We start from the raw sequence: 20,915 nt of genomic DNA, 5'->3' as shown, positions 1-20,915 counted from the left end.
GGGATACCTGTATCGATTGGGAAGGTGTCAGAAAGGTGATTGTCTAATTTGACTTGGAATGATCTATCTGCTAGGAAGGAAGAGAACCAATCGATGACCTTTCAATCTATTCCAATTTTTCTCAATTGATGGCACAGGAGGGTGTGGGCTATGGTGTTGAAGGCTGCTGTAAGCTCAATTAGTACTAGGATATAGGATTCATCATTGTCAAACCCCTGTAGTATTGGGTCAGTTAAGGAAATGAGAAGGGTTTCTGTTGAGCGGTCTTTTCTGAAACCGAATTGGTTTGGGTATAGAATAATATTGTCTTCTGGGTATCTTTCTAATTGTGATAGCACTGCTTTTTCTGGGACTTTAGCAATGAAAGGCAGGTTGGATACTGGTCTAAAATTGTCTCAATCATCAATTCTGCCAGTTTTATTTTTTAGGATTGGTTTAATCGCAGCCTGTTTTGCACTTTCTGGGACCGATCCTTCTGATAGCGAGTAGTTGATCACAGTTGTGATTGTTGGAGTTATTACACTGTGTACTGTTTTCAGGGAACTTGCAGGGATTGGTAGGTGGACAGCAGGTTTCATTTCTGTAATGATTTGGTTAGTTTCAAGTTTCGATACTTTTTATTACATAATTTCATCTGCACTAATATATACAAAATCTTCATTTATACATACATAATGTACATGTTTATAAATTTATCTACAAGCTCTGGAGAAATGCAGAGGAAGAGGGCAAAATCCTGAGGAGCCCTTAGTCTGTAGAGATGTGTTTGACAAATAAAACCCAAAAGACAGTTAAAGCACATATTTTGTAAATCCCTTCCCTCCACAGAAACATTCGTAAAGTTGTATCAGACGATAGGCCTGATTTACTTTTCATCCCATGCTGTGTCTATGGGAATAATGCTTAGTAAACGAGGTCCTTTCGGGTGTTATAAAAAGAGCCTTTCCCTCAGCAGTGGCTGACAGTGTCCCAGTAAAGCACATTGTGGGAAAACGCTGCGGCTATAGGCTCAGTGGGACCTGCCAGATGAGCAGTGTGCGCTCCGTGTCGCTGCCAGCCGCCTGCTTCCCGTTGGCGTTAAAATTCCGGTAGCCCGGTCCCCCTGAGACCACCACCACAGACGTGATCTCTTTCCGGTGACCGTCGCGCGCGCAGCTTCTGCTTCTCACCCAAACATCGGGGTCGTCGGCCATTTCATAGATTGATCCATCCTCCTCGCTCTGCTCCAGCGCGCTGGCGCCCGTCGCGGAGGGCCCTCTGACCGACAGCAGCTGTCCTGGCAGGTGCGCCGTGGAGCGCAGCCGGTACTGCAACAAGATCCCTTTCTTCCTGAGCTCTTTGGGGTTCTGCACTTCCTGCGTGGGCTCCTGGGAGGAGCAGTGCAGGCTATCATGTTCATGCTCCGCTACCTCTTCACCCCCTTCCTCCTTGTCGTTCTTCAGGGCTTCAGAAGCCATAGTGCTGGTAGCCATGGCCAAGAGTTCAACGGGCCCACAGTGGCCATTCAGAGAGACCATGCCCTTTCCTGTGAGTGGAGAAGCACACAGAGGTCAATGTTCAAAAGACATTTAGACAGATGACTCCCAATGAGGAAGGAGGAATGATCCCTCCCCAAACATAAACGGTCCTGTAGGGACCAGCAGCCCCAAAAGAAACACGATCTCCCCCCCACCCGCCCCACACCACCTTTCCTGGTTTCATTAAAAAAAGTTGTCATCAGTACCCTTAGCCTTCACCTCCCCCATCACACCAGAAACGCCCCTTTTTTATATGGCTAAACTGTAGCCGGATAAGTAGTTATCGGGCTGTAATTTAGCTGGATAAGAGGCTGAATATGCCATAAAAGCCATTTAGACCGATAACTCACTTGTGAGTTAATTTAGCCATATAAAATAGGGGCGTTCTAGGGAAGGGCTGAGCTATCCGGCGAACCTAGCCGAATAAAGGGTATATCCAGCTAGGTTAGCCGGATAACTTTAAAAGAATATAGCTGGTTAGTTGCTGAACTGCTTTAAAAAAAAAAAAAAAAAAGATTGCGGGCCTAGTGCCCTAATAGAAGCCCCCTCGCTCTTGCCCCCAAGCTCCAAGTGAGTGGCCCTGCAAGGCAGGGGCCTACTATGTCTCCCTCAAACCCTCTGCTCCTCTGTTAAATACAAAATAAACGGTGCTGGGTGCCTGCATCTCCAACCCCCACATGCCCGCTCCCAGGTCAATCTTTTTTTTTTTTTTTAAAGTTGCGTCCAGGGCCCCCCCTTCCCTCCTCCTTTCACCCCTCGACCCCAATTCATATCTTCCTGCCCACCCGTTTCCTTTGGCTGAATGGTCTTCAGCCTGGATTGCGGTAGCAGGCCTACTGTGACCTGGGCCTGATGCTTATGCAGTTGCTACGGGAAATTTGAAGGAAGGTAACATAAGCCAGGGAACTTTAAACCTAACCGGCGGTATTCAAAAACAGCCAGTTAGCTTTAAAGTTATCCAGCTATGGGTAGCAGGATAACTTTATTTGGGGATATTCAGCCAGATGTTTATCCAGCTGAATATCCCTGGCCAAGTTATATAATTTTCCATTTCCTCAGGTATACACTTACACGCCAGTATTCAGGGAAACAGAAAAGTTATCCAAATAACTTGTCCAGGGTCACAATGAGTAGCCAGGAAGTAGGATTTGAACCCGCCTCTCTAAGCTCCTAGTTATTCTAACCACTGTGCTACTGGTTCTCTTGGGAGTAGTTAATGGTATCAAAACCTGGACAGAATCCAGTTTTCAACCAGGATTAGCTACTAGAACTCTGCCCTAACGTAATCTTAGAAGAGCCTTACCTGTAATTTTGGGGATACCTTCCAGCCGGGGCACTGGCAAAGTGACTACAATGCCTTGATCTGTGCCCATCCACAGCAGCCCCTGGCAGATCAGCAACGCAGTGACAGAAACATTCTTCAGTCCTGGAGGGAAAGATCCCAGTTGGTGAAAATTCAGTCACTGAGTTACAGTGGTGTTCGGTGCAACAATGGCTACCAGTTCACAGCCCCATTACTAGCAGGCAGAGACATTCTGCTCTTACAGTATTACAGCCAGCAGCTTACAAAATATCAATAGCTTGTGCCTCACTGATAACAGCATAGATGGAATACTGATTGCCTGTGTAATACTGGTGTCCAAATGCCTATAGCTAACTGTTAACTAAAGTAATTTCACAGGTCAGTAACAGGAAGGTAATTGATTGCAAGGCCAATAATGCATACTGATGGTTGGCCAGAGATATTCTGGTTGTTAAGTTTGGCAAAAGCTTGGGATAGCAAGTTTACTTGCCTGTAAACAGGGTTCTCAGTAGACAGCCGAGGATGAATTAGCCGTAATGTGCGGGGTGATGCCATCTGTTGGCACAAACGTGGCCCCCAGCAATCAGAGCTCAGTAAAGACTCAAATGAGCATGTGCAGCAATTCCCTTATGCCCCTGCTTGCCCGATGAGTCTCTCAGTCTCTTCCAGAACTTATGATGGAAAACTTTCAAACCAGCACGCGGGCGCACTTTGGTGTCTGCGCGGCCATTTTATAGCTTGTGCGCACATATGCACATGTCGTAAAACAGCCTGGCCGCATGCCCAATTTTAAGTGGGTTATATTACTTCACAGAGAGACAACATACATAATATAATTTATTATTTATTTAGAAAACACAAGGTATTCACCTATCTAAACATTTTAAAATCTAAACTTACACATTCAACCACCATTCACACACCAACATAAAAATTCTGTGTTACACAAACAATTCTGAATTACAATTAACCAATACACATCGTTGTTATAATTTTAAGACAAAGATTTATTTTATATTGCTTGACTTATTTTATCCATGTCCTGTCCATGCCTTGGCGCGTAAATCCCAATCCTACCGCGTAAATCGTGGTATAATTTTATCATGGGCGCACATCCACGCCATTTCCAGTTTCACAAGTTTGTCCACCAGTTTGCCTAGTTAAGACCTAGGTCCTCCAAATCTCCCTAGTTTGATAGCCTGCACTCCCCTCAGTTACTCCAGACCCTTTAAACCCAGCAGAAACGAAGTTTTACCTCCTCCATAGCAGAAATAAAGTTACATCTATAGAATAATAAGTGGAGTGGTTTGAGTAAACTTTAATCGGCTGTTTACTCTTTCAAAGACTACAAAGACCAGGGGACACACAATGAAGTTACTGGGTAATATATTTAAAACTAATAAGAGAAAAATTTTTTTTTTACTCAACACATAATTAAGCTCTGGAATTTGTTGCCAGACGATGTGGTGAAAGCTATTAGTGTAGCTTTGTTTAAAAAAGGTTTGGATAGGATCCTGGAGGAAAAATCCATAAACAATTATTAAGTCTAAAAGCCCGGTGAGGTCCAAATCAGCAGAAACATCAGAAGCTACAGTTGTAGATGTAACCTTAGAAGTATTAGAAAGATAATAAACTCTTCTAGGAATCGCCTCCTTAGATACTTTTAAAACATCAAGATAATACTTCCTTAATTCCACACTGGATACTGAGGAAAAGTAAGAAACCTCAAATTATATTTCCTTAAAGAATTTCCAATATTTTTCAATTTATGATGAACTATGGAATTATCTTTAATAAGATTTACACAACATTCTTATAACTTAGAACATTTATCAGACACTTTTTTAATTAACTTATCCTGGTCCTTGAAACTGAGCATGCTCATCCACCTTCTGTGTCAGACTCCCAACAGTAACCATCATCAAATCAATTTTAGAAGAACGAGATCTCTCTGAATCTGCAACTGCTAAACAGATCATCTAGTGTCACGACTGCAGGCTTGTGAAGGACTGATTGATGTTTACCCGCTGCAACCAAAGGGGTAGAAGTAAGTCCTACATTGGACATTGAAGGCTCCCCATCTTGCCTGGTATTGTCTAACAGCTCAACAGCAGTACCAGGCAGAGGGGTCTGAAATGGCAGAAGAAACAGAAAATAAGAACATGCCATACTGGGTCAGACCAAGGGTCCATCAAGCCCAGCATCCTGTTCCCAACAGTGGCCAACCCAGGCCATAAGAAAGGCAGACTGCAGTATCTAAAGGAGCAGAAGCAGTAGCTCCAAGCTCCAAGCCATCTTGGGAATTCCAGGTGAAGATAATTTCCAGGCAGGTTGAGAGCTTGCAGGTGGAACAGGACCTAATACCAAAACCGAACCTTTTCATTTCTTCCCCATCAAGAAATGAGCAAAGAAACAAACCTGCAGTAAGGGGCATGCCCTTTGGTGCTTAGCTTCAGCACGCTGCCGGCTGTGCACCACAGGAGCAGGTTTTTGGTAGGGCCAGGTCACCAGTTGATGACCCGATGACAGGTTGTCTAGCAGAGGGATACTCAGGGCTCGGATGGTAACTCCGATCTCCCCAATATGTGTCGCTGGAGCAGGACTTTTGTAGGGTGAGGCAGTGGCTCAGGAACCAGCAAAGTTTTCACTAGGGTGGGGGACTTGGCCATTTAGGCTCACTCAGAAACATTTTGGGGGCAATCCCTGCTTAACCAGCAATATTCCTTGAATACCGCTGGTTAACTTAATGTCATCTGGGAAAATGTTCCTAACTGCAAATGCAAAGATAGCTGGTTAGATTTCACAGTTATTCGGGTACGTTTACCCAAATAACTTTGTTCGGGGATATTCAATGGGATATTCCTGATAACTTATCCGGCTAAAAGTTTGCCGGATTAAGTTATTAGTTATACCTGCTTTTGAAAAATGGCCTGACAATTACAAAGCCCCAGCCTTAGCTCACGGTCTAACCCCTTCCCTGCCCAATAAAGTAGTGCCAGCCCACAACTCCTGGCAACGTTCTAACTTCCTGTCTGTAGTCCTGGTGAAGTACCATGGGGCAGCATTTTTGAAAGCTGTGCCATGTTTGGAGTAAGCATGCTTCCTACTAAATGTGTCAGGAAGCAAAACCACAGTCAGCAAATCCCATCCTCCCTCCCATCTGTTCCTACTGTCCTGCACCACACCAGCCATAACATACTTCTGATCTGGCTTTCAACAAGTGGTCCGGAGGCAGGAAGCGGCTGAGCAAGAGAGAGAGAGAGAGAGAGAGAGAGAGAGACTGACTCTGGACACGCCAGCCTTTGCCTACTTTGCATTGTACCCATCAAGGATGAAGGAGAGCAAAGATATTGCAGTCAGTTACCCCCATCTTACCTCAAGGCAGCAGTATGTTTTAATGAAGTTAGAAGTCCAGAGGTGAAAGAACAGGCAACCTGACCTCAAAAAAAGAAATGGCTTTCCTTCCCCCCATGATCCATCATTACTGAAACAGGTGTTGCCTCGCAACAGGCTCATTAGGGGCTGCCTCGGTACACACGACTTTGGCTTTTTCATTAAGCCTGACTTCTGGCTGACCCCAGTATACTCAATGCTGAATGTGCATAAATTGCACTACCAGGGGCACAGAAGCAGCTGAATTAAACAAAACTAGGTCTCTCCGTATAGATGCACAAGAAAACACTGGCATGCAAACTAGGACTTCCAATAAATTGCACAAGCCCTACAAAAATATTCCAAGTCAAGGATATTGCAAGAGAGGTATCACTTGCAGGGAACATCCAGCCAAATAAAACCCTACCTTCATGTTCACATCTTTTGGGAAACAGAGCAAGTGGCTCAGGAGACTATCTACCATATCTGGGACACCACATCTAACCCAGTCTGCAAGATTTGAAAGTCTGACACACGGGGCTGACACAACACTGCCCAAGGGCAGGTGTTAAGTTCTGAGCAACCTGAAAAAGTGTACAGAAAAGCAGAAAATACTGCTTTTCGATACACACTCTGACTTAATATCCTAGTGATATTAAGTAGGAGGAGCCAAAAAAAAATAAATTTTTAAAATCTGCCCGCCGGTCAGTGGGTTAGAAAAACAGACGCTCAATTTTACCAGCATCTGTTTTCCTAACCTGTGGCTGGTCAGGGGGTTCAAAAACTGACGCCGGTAAAATGGAGCGTCGGTTGTCAGGTCCCGCTGACAGCCACTTCTTTGCTAATAAGGAGGCGCTAGGGATGTGCTATTGTCCCTAGCACCTCCTTATTAGCCCACCTCATTTAAATAGAGAATCGCTCTCCCGCATTTTTTACAGTTTCGGCCTGAAGGTGCCTACAGGACAGTGAGAGTGTCAGTACTCCTGTTGCCCCTCCCCCTCCCTGCTGACGCCTGCTAGCCTCTCCTCTACCCGTCGTTTCCTGCTCTACCCTGCTGCCTGTGCTATGGGCTGCACTTGCATTCCAAGCTCTGTGTGCACTGCAGCCCCTAGGGTAACGTTTATGTAACCCCTTTTTTGAAAGTAGAATGTTCTCTTTCAGGGCACACAACCAATTTATATCTTTGGGGCTTCTCCAGCCAGCACTCCTCCCAGATCCTGATCTCTTTATCCCAGAGGGGGATTCTTTTTATGGGGGAAGGCTCATCTATGGCCCAGACAATGGTGTGGTTTATCCCCTGTGTGTGTTGGTAGCTGTGGCAACCCCTGGAGGGAGTTGCTGTAATAAAACAGGCAGGATCAAGCACTGGATGTTAAATAATAACTTTACTGATTGGTAAAAGTCAACTTAAAACCCATCTTTATTAAACAAGTGTGCAGTTACAGTTGATTGCATTACAGTTAGAGCGTCTATCTTGGGTAGGTGTCCTTTTCTTCAGCAACCTGGCAGAGCTTCCCATGAGGGATGTAAAATGTGCACTAAAGCTCTCCCAGCGGCTTACCCGGGATTCCTTATAGCAGAGGTCCCCTTCTAGCGTAGCAAAACACTTCTACCTTAATCTCCAGCTAATATCTGAACACCCAGCCCTGGGTCCTGGTCCCCTGTAGGTGGAAATCTGGAAGGGGGTCGCCATGTTCTTACTTGCTTCCTTTAGTTGTTTTGAAAGGGTGACTCCTCGGATTGATGAATCTGTGGATCAGGAACCTGTGCTATACCAGCCTGGCTCCCAGTGAGGAGGGGGTGGCTTTAAAAACTCCTCATACTATAAGAACGTTATTTTTAAATTAGCAGAACACGCCAGCACACATGGGGGTTGCTGCTGGAACACACTGCCCCCTATGCTGAGTAAGAATGTATGGAAAGGTTGCATCAGTTTCAGCTCTTTCTTCCTTTTATCCCTCTCCAAACAATCCCAAGTAAAACACTCCCGTACCCCTTCCTCTAGCAGGTGGACCGATGGGATGTGGAGAACACACGGAGGCAACGGCATTGCAGACTGTACGGCAAGAGGCGATCAGCCTGCTGCTAAAAGAAGGAATTAGATGAGAAAGCACCCACTAATCACATCTGCCATAGGGGTCAGGGAAGAGGGGATAAGAAAAAAGTGCAAGAAGTGAGATACGACAATTAGATCAACTATTGGGGATCTGCGACCCGGAGGGTCTGCCTCTTCCTTCTTCTCAAGCTCTGAAACCCACCCACCCTCCCAGAATGAAGGTGTATTTTGGGGTATAGCTGGGGAGGGGGTAACCCTGATGTTTGTGAGGGTGTTCTGTATAACTTGTCCATGTATTTGTTGCAGCTTTGGGAGGGGGCGAGGTGCCCGAGCCATTGCTTATATGGGTTTGCTACAATGCAGCAACTTGTCAGGTGGGACTGCTCAGACTATGTGGTGGGGGGAGTCCCCTGCAGGGCGATGGCGGCGTGGGTGAGGATGGTGATGTGGGTGGGGGGGGGTGTCAAGCCCTGCTAGCTGGCCGTGGCGGTGAGGACACCCCAGGATGCCGCGGTGGGGGCTGGGTGGCCACTGCCCGAAGCACATTGCTTGGCTAGCTCCATGGTGGGCCACTAAGGCTTGGGGCTTAGCTGATCAATAGCAGGCCCAGGTGGCAACAGTGATTGCTTGGGATTGGCTCGGATGCCACTTGATATTATTGTTATGTAATAAAGCTGCAGTCCTGTTTTTCCACTTAAATGGTATTGGCTTGTTGTTTTATTGTGAGTATGTTGGGAGTAAATGACAGGGGCAGGGAGGGGAGTGCCTGATGCCTGAGTTAAGTATCTGTAAAATAGCAGATTATGGCCAGGTTACTGCCTCCCTCTGCTTCATCCTCCCAAGCATACCAGCCTCCTGAATGACAAAGGAGAGAGGGATTTTGTATCTACCTCTTAGCACATTAAAGGTTCGTCAGTAATTTTTTACATTTTCAATATGGTAAATAAGCCTATAATTTAAAAGCAGCTCTGCTCCCTCACTTCAGCATAAGCAGCATGGGGGCGTTTCTGACTCTTACCTGGCATAAGCAATGTGGAGCGAGTTGCAATATTGATTTCCTGCAGATGTTCCAGTGTTTCTGTGTGAAACAATCGAATGGACGAACCCGCAGAAAACGCCATCCAGACTCCACCTCCTGCCTTCACCATGTGCGTCACACTCACTTCCTTATCATGGTGAGCCTCAAAGCACAGCTGATGGGAGAAGGAGAGCAGAGGAGTGAGATCAGGTAAGAACAAATCCCCAAATGAGAAATAAAGGAAAATTGGTTCCTACCTGCTAATTTTCGTTCCTGTAGTACCACGGATCAGTCCAGACTGTGGGTTGAGCTTCCTGTCCAGCAGATGGAGGCAGACCAAAACTGAAAGGATATCCTTTATCAGGACAGAGCCTACCTCTCATCCCTTCACTTTAAACACTTTCAAAGCAGATATAACTCCCAAAAGATCAAGCAAGTAACAAGAAAACTGATAAATGGAACAATTGAACCATTAAAAAAATTCTGTATAAGAAAACGCTCTTGCATAAAGATTCATTTTCATCTAGAAGATGCTTCTGGTACCTTAAAGCAATAATAGAAGATTCAGGTATCCAGGAACCTGGAAAGGAAAAAAACTTCGAGCAGATGTGTCTGTACTGATCCATGGTACTACAGGAACGAAAATTAGCAGGTAAGAACCAATTTTCCTTTCCCTGTACGTACCCGGATCAGTCCAGACCATGGGATGTACCAAAGCTTCCCTAAACAGGGTGGGACTGAGACAGCCCTGCTCAAAGAACCTGCCGCCTGAAGGAGCCAAAAACTGGAGCCTGTACATCGAGGTGGTAATGACGAGCAAAAGTATGCAGAGATTTCCAAGTAGCTGCCCTACATATTTCCTGCAGAGAGACCGACTGACTCTCTGCCCAAGAAGTGGCCTGAGAACGCAAGGAGTGGGCCTTTAAGCCTTCCGAAACCGATCGGCCCTTACAGATGTACGCCGACACAATAGCCTCCTTTAGCCAAAGTGCGATCGTGGCCTTTGAAGCCTTGTTACCCTTGTTTGGGCCACTCCATATCACAAACAAGTGATCCGAGACTTGGAACTCATTTGTAACCTGGAGATCCTGTTTTACATCTAGGTGCCACAGATCACCCCCAGAAGTGTTTGCTATGTCTTCAGAGGAAAAGGCCGGGAGTTCTACTGACTGATTGACGTGAAAGGAAGACACTACCTTTGGTAAGAAGGAGGGTACAGTCTTGAGGGATATCCCCGAATCAGAAAAACGCAGAATAGGTTACCTGCAAGATAAACCTTGAAGCTCAGACACCCTTCTGGCGGAACAAATGGACACCAGGAAAATGGTTTTGAGAGTCAAATTGTTAATAGTAATCTTCCGTAGAGGTTCGAAGGGAGCTTCACAGAGGACCCGAAGAACCAAGTTAAGACTCCACGAGGGACAAGTAGCTCGTACCGGCGGATTTAAATGTTTGGCCCCCTTGAGGAAGCGAACGACATCCGAATGAGTCGCCACAGCGTAACCGTCAATGTTGCCTAAGAGGGAGCCGAGGACAGAAACCTGCACCCACAAGGAACTGAAAGATAAACCCTTGGAGAGCCCGTTCTGGAGGGAGTAAAGGACCTGGGAAACCGGAGCCTTACGGGCTGACATTCCCGAAGTGGCACATGCATTTTTTAAATTCTTCCATACCCGGACATAAGCGAAAGAAGTAGCCAGATTCCGAGCCCTCAACAGAGTGGATATAACTTCCTCCTTATATCCTTTCCTTCTCAATCTCCGCCGTTCAAAAGCCAGGCTGCTAGACAGAAGCAATCCACCTGATCGAAAAATACGGGACCCTGTCGAAGGAGGTGTGGGAGATGCCCGAGGTGGAGAGGACCGTCCATGGCAAGATTCACCAGATCTGCAAACCATGGCCTGCGGGGCCACTCTGGAGCCACTAGAATGATGGGGCCTTGATGGAGCTCGATTCTTCGGAGCACCTTGCCCACTAGGGGCCATGGAGGGAACACATACAGGAGAACGTCGTGAGGCCAGGGAAGGACCAACGCATCCACTCCTTCTGGGAGCTTTCACATTGTTCATTGTGATCATCAGGTCTAAGTGTGGGGAACCCCACCTGCGGACGATCAGATTCTTCGCTCTGTCTGACAACTCCCACTCGCCGGGATCCAGCCGCTGGCGATTGAGGAAATCGGCTTGAATATTCTCCTTCCACAATGTGGGACGCTGCTAGGTGCTCTAGGTGACGCTCCACCCAAGCAAAGAGCTTGCTAGCTTCCAGAGCCACTAGGCGACTCCTGTTGCCTCCCTGCCGATTGATGTAAGCTTCTGTGGTGGAGTTGTCTGAGAGGACCCGCACTGCCTTGTGATGGAGTAAAGGAAGGAAAACCTTGAGAGCCAGGGGTACCGCTCTAGCTTCTAATTGATTGATGTGCCAGCGAGATTGGGCTGGGGACCAGCATCCCTGTATAGACTGGGTCTGGCACACCACTCCCCAGCCCGAGAGGCTGGTGTCCATTGTTACCACTATCCACTGTGGCGTCTGAAGGGCCACCCCTTTCAGAAGGTGGGAGGCAAGAGCCACCATTGCAGCTCGGCGACAATAGACTCTGAGAGCGGGAGAGATGTCCAAAATTGCTCTGACACCAGCTTCCAGCAGGATAGCAATGCTTTCTGTAATGGACGCATATGCGCAAAAGCCCAAGGAACCAGATCGATAGTGGAGGCCATGGACCCCAGGACCTGGAGATAATCCCAGGTCATGGGCAAAGCAAAAGAGAGAAAGGAGCGCACTTGGTTCCTGAGTTTGAGCGCCCTCGCGTCTGGAAGGAACACCTTGCCGACTCGAGTGTCGAATCATGCCCTCAAGAATTCCAGAGACTGGGATGGCTGAAGCTTGCTTTTGGGAAAATTGATTATCCATCCCAGGGAGGTCAGACAAGTTAGGATCTTGTCGACTGCCAGCTTGCAGAGAAACTCCGATTTTGCCCGGATGAGCCAATCGTCCAGGTAAGGATGGACCAGAACTCCGTCTTGACGAAGAGAGGCCGCCACAACCACCATGACTTTGGTGAAGGTGTGCGGCGCCGTGGTGAGACCAAATGGGAGTGCTCGAAACTGGAAATGTTGCCCCAGGATCTCAAACTGGAGATACCGCTGATGGTTGAGGCGAATCGGAATGTGCAGGTATGCCTGCACATTCCGATTCGACATGCCTGCACACGTCAGGTCGAGCGATGCTAGGAATTCACCAGAGCGGACCGCCGCCATTACCACCCTCAGGGTTTCCATTTGAAAATGGGGATCCTTGAGAGCCCAGTTGACTCGCTTGAGATCCAAAATTGGACAAAAGGAGCCTTCTTTTTTGGGAACGATGAAGTAGTTCCCCCAGACTACCGGACGGTACTGCAAGTCCTCCTTTTCACCAAAATAGACTATTGCAACGCCCTCCTGATGGGCCTTCCCGCATCCACCCTCAAGCCCCTCCAGTTCCTACAAAATGCTGCTGCACGGTCACTAACGAACAAGAAAAAAACAGATCACATCACACCTGCACTAAAACAACTCCACTGGCTGCCCATCCCGTTCAGATCCCAATACAAAACACTCATGCTCATACACAAATCTATCCACAATGACAAAGCAGCTGGTTACAAGAACCTCTGACCCCCTGCAACCCCACTAGAAATCTCCACTCAACCAACACAGGCCTTCTCCCCATTCCCCCCGCCAAAGAAATACAGTGTCCACCAGAGAACGCGCTGCATCCGTAGCAGGCCCTTACCTCTGGAACAATCTTCCAACCGCTTTCAGAACTGACCCATCTACACCCACCTTCCGCAAGAACCTCAAGACCTGGCTCTTCCGGAAAGCTTTCACACAAGACAATTAACCCCGCCACAGCCCCTCCTCCCACCATTCAACAATACCCCCTCCTCCCATCTCCCAGCCCCCCCAGTTTCCCAACCCTGCCACTGTACATAGTTAATTTATCTTTTAATATATTCTGTAAGAAGTTATGCAATTAAGCACGTTATATAGTATTACTATCTTGTAAAACAGTTATATGTACATAGCCAGTTACTCTATTAAGCTGTTATATTGTATCATGTCATTATAAGGCTCACCTTAGACATCCTGTTATATGTAAACCAATGTGATATGTCAAATCGAATGTCGGTATAGAAAAATAAATAAATAAATAAATAAATAAATAGATGGACTATTGGCCAGATCCTTGATCCTCCACCGGGACTGGAACTATGGCACCCAGTTCCAACAGCCTGCTCAGGGTCTGGTCAACCGCAGGCCTCTTTCGACTTCCACAGGGAGAGATTAGGTGAAGGTCTAGTAGATCTCAAGCAAATTCTAACGCGTAGCCTTTTTCTATTACCTCCAGGACTCACTGATCCTTCATGATCTTGGCCCATTCCTTGAGAAACAGGGACAACCGTCCACCTAAGTTTGGAACGGAGGAATGGGCTGGCCGTATTTCATTGGGAAGAGGACTTGGAAGCCGAGTGTTGCTGGCTACCATCCCGGAAGGGTCGATGTCCACGAAAGGAATGAGACCAGGATTGGGATCTGGAAGCATTGCTTCTCGGAAAGGAGCACCGTGCCCTGCTATTATATCTACATTACCTCTGAAGCGAGTGCAGGAAGGAAAGAAAGTTTTAGTCTGTTTCAGACGGTCCTCTGGCAGCTTATGAACCTTATTCTCCCCCAGAGATTTAATAAGCTGTTCTAGGTCCTCACCAAAAAGCAAATGACCCTTGAAGGGGAGAGTGCCCAACTGTGCTTTAGAAGATGTATCCGCAGACCAATTTCTCAGCCAGAGGAGACGCCTTGCTGAGACCGCGGAGACCATGGCTTTGGCTTGTACCCAGAGAAGATCGTAAAGAGCATCTGCCCCATAGGCAATCACATCTTCTAGCCGTTCCGCCTCTGCAGATGGGAGGTCTTGGGTGCTGAGTAGTTGTTGAACCCACCTGAGGCTTGCCCGCTGCATGACACTGCTGCAGATTATTGCCCGAACTCCTAAGGACAAGACCTCAAAGTTGCGTTTGAGATAGAATTCTAGTTTGCAGTTCTTAACATCCTTCAATGCCGTAGCCCCCACCACCGAGATGGTGGTGTGCTTGGTAACTGCAAACACGCGTCCAACCCGCGGCACCTAATAGCGCCCTCAACATGCAAATGCATGTTGATGGCCCTATTAAGTATGCGCGCGGGATACAGAAAGTAAAATGTGCAGCCAAGCCACACATTTTACTTTCAGAAATTAGTGCCGACCCAAAGGTCGGCGCTAATTTCTTCCAGCGCCAGGAAAGTGCACAGAAAAGCAGTAAAAACTGCTTTTCTGTACACCCTCCGACTTAATGTCATGGCAATATTAAGTCAGAGGTCCCGAAAAGTAAAAAAAAAAAAAAAAATTTTGAATTCGGCCCGCGGCTGTCGGGCGAAAACTGGACACTCAATTTTGCCGGCGTCTAGTTTCCAAGCCCGTGGCTGTCAGCGGGCTCGAGAACCGACGCCGGCAAAATTGAGCGTCAGCTGTCAAACCCGCTGACAGCCGCCGCTCCTGTCAAAAAGGAGGCGCTAGGGACGCGCTAGTGTCCCTAGCGCCTCCTTTTACCCGGATCTACTGCCGGACCTAATTTAAATACTGAATCGTGCTCATTGGCGAGTGGCCGGTGAGCGGGCATTCGCCCGCTCTCCCGCAGACTTTACTGTATCGGCCCGTTAGCTGGTAAGATTTTTTTAGTTATCATGTAGCTGGATAACTTTAGGCAAGTAGATTTAATAGGATGTTTAATATACAGGACTAGTTATCTGGTTAACTTTAGCTGGATAATTTGCCAACTGATCAGCTTACTGAATATTAACCTTGCATTCTTAAAGGCTCTTATTTGTCTGTACGTTTGTCTTGACTAGACCGTAAGCTCTATGGCACAGGGCCTGTCGCTTGTGTGTTATTTTCCAGCACTGCACACATCTAACAGCACTATAGAAATGATAACTAGTATTAGAGGGAAGTAGGAGAAAAAGCACAGGCACAGGGGAAAAGAGACAGGGACAATACCTGGGATTTTTCTGTAGGAGGATCCAGCACCATCACTTTGTTGCCACAGCTGGCCCAAACACAGTCGTCCATCGTCAGCAGGGTCCGGACTGGCCCAGCACCCACCTTCATGCTCAAAGGGATCTCATGGTCCCACAGGCCTCCTAAAGCAAAGGCAGGAAACTATCAGAAATGTGTCATTAGACTGGTCCTGTTGCTTATCTATAGTACTGCAGTGAGAGAAGACAATCCGAAGGGCATATTCTGGGGCAGGATAATGTCTTTCAGGCAGAGAGGGATTAAGTCTCAGAAGAGAACTCCCTCTCCAGACCACGGCCAGCAAGAGAATGGATAGGAGATATTTTCAGAAAGCAACAAAAATGATAAAAGGCTTGCAAAAGCTCCCTTAGCTGTATAAGTTCCAACTTATCCAGCTAAGTGGAGGTAGTTCAATATTTGGCTGCGTTCAGCAGCCACTGCCAGATTAACTACTTAGCCGGCTAAATAGTTAGCAAGCTGAGTTGTGGGTGAGGCAGGGGCACAATGGAGAGGAGCTACTTAGCTGGATAAATGGTAAAATTCACACTTATCCAGATAAATTAGACCTGCCATTTTAAAGTTATCCGGGTATATTCAGAGGCACAGCTGCACTTCAGCTAAGTTAGCAGGAGATGTCTATCTGACTAACTTAGCTTAACTGCTGTCTTTTGAATATGGACTTCTTAACAGAGTGGGGTTCAAAAGAGGAATGGCCAAGTTCCTGAAGGAAAAGTCCATAAACAGTTATTAGCCAGAGAGACTTGAAAAGCCATTGCTTATCCCTGGGTGTGAAACAGATCAACTGTTTGGTAGCAGCCAGATACTCGTGACCCGGACTGGCCACTGTCGGAGACAAGATGCTGGGCTTGATGAACCTTGGTCTGACCTAGCATGGCACTTATGTTTAAAAAGTTTGTTAAAGATGTTTGAGCAAGCTGAGTGCCTCCCCCAACCCACACTCACATGCCTGAAATGATTCTAATGCATCTGCCAAACATTTATTTGCCCTTCTTTCACCCGCTATTTCAGACTCTCTCTTGGTTCTGTGGTAAGGTCACTCTTAAATCCAAGCGTCCCTGAAGAACGCCCTTTCGCCTGTTTGGCAGTCCTGAGGGTCCTCTTGAAATGCCTAGCAGTAGCAGCAGCACACCTTCATCGCCAGGGAATCTGGGTCTTTTCTTACCAAAAAATCCTGCTTTTGTTTAAGGGGCAGCAACTGCAGCAGCGCTCATCCTGGACTATTTAAGGATTATCCCAGTATCAAGATTCCCCCCACCCCATCACAGTTCTGCCAGCGCACCCCAATCCTGACCTATTCCATTTACTTCGTCCCTGCAGCACACCATAGGTATTTCCTAAGCAGAAGCTGCCTATTGTGCAGATGTTTTGTGCTACAAATACATGTCATTATGGACTAGGGTAAAACATCAAACATTTTTTATGTGCCTCATGACAGATGTGAGGCCAGATGTGCAGAGGTTCCAGCTTGCCTGGGAGGTTTGCAAGTACCTGCTGGCTCATGCAGTTCCCAGGTCCCTTGCTTACTTCAGCAATAAAATGAGTGAAAGGCACTAACAGTTTCCAAATGAGGAAATGACATGAATAATTGAGAAAAGCATATCACAGCTGTGTGCATGCTTTTAGATTGTTCTCTTGGCTTAGAAAGTAGTAGGTAACAAGATCAGCAATTTTAAAAGAATGCATCCAGATCCTATTAAAAGAAGAGCAGAAAAAGAAAAGTATGTAGGGAGAGTGGAGGAAGGCTCAGAAAACTCATGCTGCCAATAATGATTCGCAATATTCTTTCAGGTCAAGAGACCTTCTTGTGTGCCCCTCTCCCTGCTAATGCACCCCAGTCTTTACCCTACAGCACATGGCTATTCTAGAACTGAGATCCCCTGCAGCAACCCCTGCTCTTCCAGTAATGTATACAGCTCTGCCAGTGCACTACAGTTCAACTTTGCAGCACAGCCTGCTATACTAGTACCAAGACCCCCACACACAGGTCTCCCAATGCACCTCGATCCTGACCTTCAGCATACTCTGCTGTTCTGGACCTATCTACAGTGGACCAGGGTGAGGGGAAAACATCTCAGAAATATTGGAGAGAATACAACAAAGGGGTTGGGGGGGGGGGGGAGGAAGAGAATTGAGAATCAAAGCAAGCTCGTCTACTGTAGACCTTTTGACAGAAATTACAAAGTACTTCACCCCATTCTTTTATGCAGAATATAGATAGACATTCCCCAAATACAGAATAAGGGATCATAAATTAGCAAGAGAAACATGCAGGCAAGAATTGGAATCAAGAAGCCAAGCTCTGCATGCAGTGCAATACCAGAGAAATAGAAACAGAAATACATTTCCTTCTATCTGTGAAAAATATGAAGACATCAGAGACACACATTTTCCAAAGCTGACCAAGAAAATAAATGACTTCCTGCAAAAGAACATGTAGGAAAAACAAGTTTACTTACCATAAATGGGGTTCTCTACAGACAGCAGGGTGAATTGGCCAGAACACATGGATGATATCATTAGATGGTGTCAAATAGACCTCTCTGTGAGCTCATTATAACTTATACTCTATTGATAATGCCTGGATGTGCTCAGAATACTTACTTTTCCTACATGTTCTTTTGTGGCAAGTCTTATTTTCTTGGTCAGCTCTGGGCAGCCTTGTGATCATCTGTAAAGCTTAGCTTTTGCTAGGTAGTCGTTTCTTCAGTGAGGTGGGCAAGGTGTTAAGCATGGTTAATTCATTCTGCTGTCTACAGAGAACCCTGTTTATGGTAAGCAAACTTGCTTCTCTAGTGACAAGCAGGGCTGAATTAACCATGACACATGGGAAGTCCCAAGTTGAGGGCTGAAGAGGGACTGAAAAAGCAATCTAGACTCCACTATACAGAGTGGACAACTGGGTGAACAGGCTGCACAATACTGCTTGCCCAAAGTTAATGTCACTTTGTGGCTGACTGTCCAGACATAATGGAATGTGAATGTGTGAACTGTTGGCCAAGTTACAGATATCTTCAATTAAACGGCTCTTGGTGAGTCACTGAGGTAGTCATGGCTCTTGAGGCTTAACAGCCCAACATAGCAATGTGTGATACAGTCTGCAAGCCAGCTGGACAGCAGGCACTTGGCAACAGCTATTCTCAGTCTGACTGGCACTTAGGAGACAAAAGGTTGAGAAGTCCAACAACATGGTTGCATACACTTTAGATAATATGCCAAGGCCATTTTGCAATCCAGTGCCCTTTTCATGTGTATGAGGTTTTGGAAAGAATGTGCGCAAAATAATGACTTGATTTAGAAGAAAGGCCAAAACTATTTTTGGTAGAAACTTGGTGTAAGTGCAGAGTACCACTCTGTTATGAAAAAACTACAGGTATGGAGAGTAATGAAAGTTCACTGACTCTTCTAGCCAACGTGAAGGTGACTAGAAAGATCACTTTTCCATATCAGGAACTTCAAGGAAGCTGACTTTAATAGTTTATAGGGCAGCTTCATTAGTTGTGCCAAGACGACATTGAGATGATCTCTTGGCACTAGTGGCCTGGCAACTTGAGGTCTTGAATGCTATAAGCCTTTCATGAACTCCAACCCCAGAGGATGTATGGAGATTTGCACCTTAACTAATGATGTATTGAGGACTGATGAGGAGAGAAAGCATAAGTCTTGTTGTAGGTATTTCAGAGTGCAGGTAAATGAGTTCAGGGCATCTATCTGACACCAAGATGAAAACCTTTTCCATTTATACTATATGATCTCCCAAATGATGGCTTCCTTGCTGAAATCACAATATACTGAACTTCCTAGGTCAGTGACGAGATTAATGAGTGCTCAACATCCATGCTGGCAAGGTTAGAGAGAGGAGATTCATATGACACAGACAACCACCCTCTTGAGTTAACAGAGCTGGATCAGATCCCAGAGGGATCAGAGGGTGGACCGACAACCTGATGAGGTAAAAGAACACCACTTGCCTGGCAATGTTGGAGCAATGAAGATAAGGCACACCTACGCCTGCACTGTTCTTGCTATCAACAGAAGATAATGAAAAGCATATAGCAGATCTGCATCTTACCTGAGCAGAAAAAATCCAGAGCTGATCTGAATTTGCTTTGAAGAATGGAGCAACATGTTTTACTTTCTTGTTGCCCTTTGACATGAACGTCGATTGAAGAGTGACCCCAAAGCTCATACAATCTGCCTTCTATCTTCTGGTCTAGAGACCCCTCATGGTGTTAGGGTGCTTTGAAAAGGGTTTTTCTATAAAGCTATTATTACTGCACTGTGAATTTACACAGATCAGATTTGCAAAATCTAATTCAAGGTTGCTGACATGACAAAATATGCTGAAATGCTAGAATGTAAGTCAAAAGTAAAAAAGTATGTCAAGTTTATTCATAAGATTATTTTCTGCCTTCTGGGCTCAATTTATAAGAAACCAGATGACTCACAAGTACTCCAGCTTATTAATATATAAGAGATAAAATTATAATACCATCCTATTAAGAGGATGTTGTATTAATGTCAACATACTAGGAAAATGTTATGAAATAAACTAGCTCATTGGTGTGTAAATTGGATTTAACCTATTGTGTAAACAATGCTTCTCTGAGATTGCTTCTGAATTACCTTGCTGGCAATTTTCTCCTGGAATATTCCAATTAAAGATCTTTCTTAAACTACTGGTATTTTGGTTAAACCACAATAATGGGGGGGGGGGGGGGGGGGAAACTCTGTTGAGGTGATCTGCCAGCATGCTGGAAATCCTGGGAGAGTAAGATATTTGTAGAAAGGCTTTGTGGCAGTGACCTTCTCCCAAATCTTTAGAGATTCTTGGCAGAGGGTCCACAACCCTGTGCCCCTTTGTTTGCTCACATAAAATATAGCTAATTAGTTGTCAGTTTGGATCAAAATTCTTTCACAAAGGAGATGTAAGACAACTCTTTAAGCATGTCTGATGGCTTGTACCTTCCTAAATCCCTGGGGTTTGGAAGAAGTCTACTGTGTATGCGCCCCACCTGCTGGACACATCTGTTGCTAGCGTTACCTGATGAGGTCTGCAAAAATAACAAGAGGAGGGTATCACTTTATAGACTAACTAATTTATTGAGGTATGAGCTTCAGATACATGAAGTTTAGTACAGAGGTGGGTAAAATATATGAGGGTGGGGGGATACAGAACAAAGAGATGCAATAATTTAGGAAGGCAGAGTTTGGATACAGAATGATAATAGCATTATAATCCAGACTACTAACAACTGAGATAAGTGTGAAACAGAATGATCTGAGAGGTTCATAGATAGTTGTAGTGTGCCATGAAGCCATTGTCTCTGTTCAGACCTAGGGTGATGGTAAGTTTTTTGGAGTTCCAATTCAGCAGTTTTACCTGGAGTATTCCTTTAAAGTTCCTTTTTAGGAATATGGCAACCTTAAGGTCAGATAGAGAATGTCCTGGAAGCTTGAAATGTTCTCCTCTGGTTTCTGAATGTTGATATTTCTAATGTCAGATTTACGCTCATTTATTCTTTTCTTTAGGGATTGACCTGT

The 20,915-nt window shown here is 45.8% G+C and overlaps 1 protein-coding gene across 8 annotated transcripts in view; it reads right to left on the bottom strand.

Annotated features, from left to right (window-relative positions):
• Positions 1-596: 596 nt before the first annotated feature.
• ARHGEF10L (Rho guanine nucleotide exchange factor 10 like) overlaps positions 597-20,915 on the bottom strand; it is a 187,199-nt gene continuing 166,880 nt past the window's right edge. For 7 of the 8 annotated variants that reach the window (XM_029577849.1, XM_029577845.1, XM_029577847.1 and 4 more), the window contains 4 exons: positions 15,336-15,478; positions 9,267-9,441; positions 2,821-2,943; positions 597-1,525 (listed from right to left, as the gene is read on the bottom strand). In XM_029577849.1, the coding sequence (XP_029433709.1) occupies positions 1,002-1,525; positions 2,821-2,943; positions 9,267-9,441; positions 15,336-15,478 (965 nt within the window). In that variant the 3' untranslated portion in view covers positions 597-1,001. Of the gene's footprint in view, positions 1,526-2,820; positions 2,944-7,093; positions 8,278-9,266; positions 9,442-15,335; positions 15,479-20,915 lie in introns of those variants that run through there. The other variant, XM_029577852.1, reaches the window with a different exon arrangement.

The sequence above is a fragment of the Rhinatrema bivittatum genome, chromosome 15 (genome assembly GCF_901001135.1).
Source record: "Rhinatrema bivittatum chromosome 15, aRhiBiv1.1, whole genome shotgun sequence".
In the NCBI taxonomy this organism is placed as follows: domain Eukaryota; kingdom Metazoa; phylum Chordata; class Amphibia; order Gymnophiona; family Rhinatrematidae; genus Rhinatrema; species Rhinatrema bivittatum.
The sequence above is the reverse complement of the archived record's forward strand: the minus strand, read 5'-3'. Positions and strand labels throughout refer to the sequence as shown.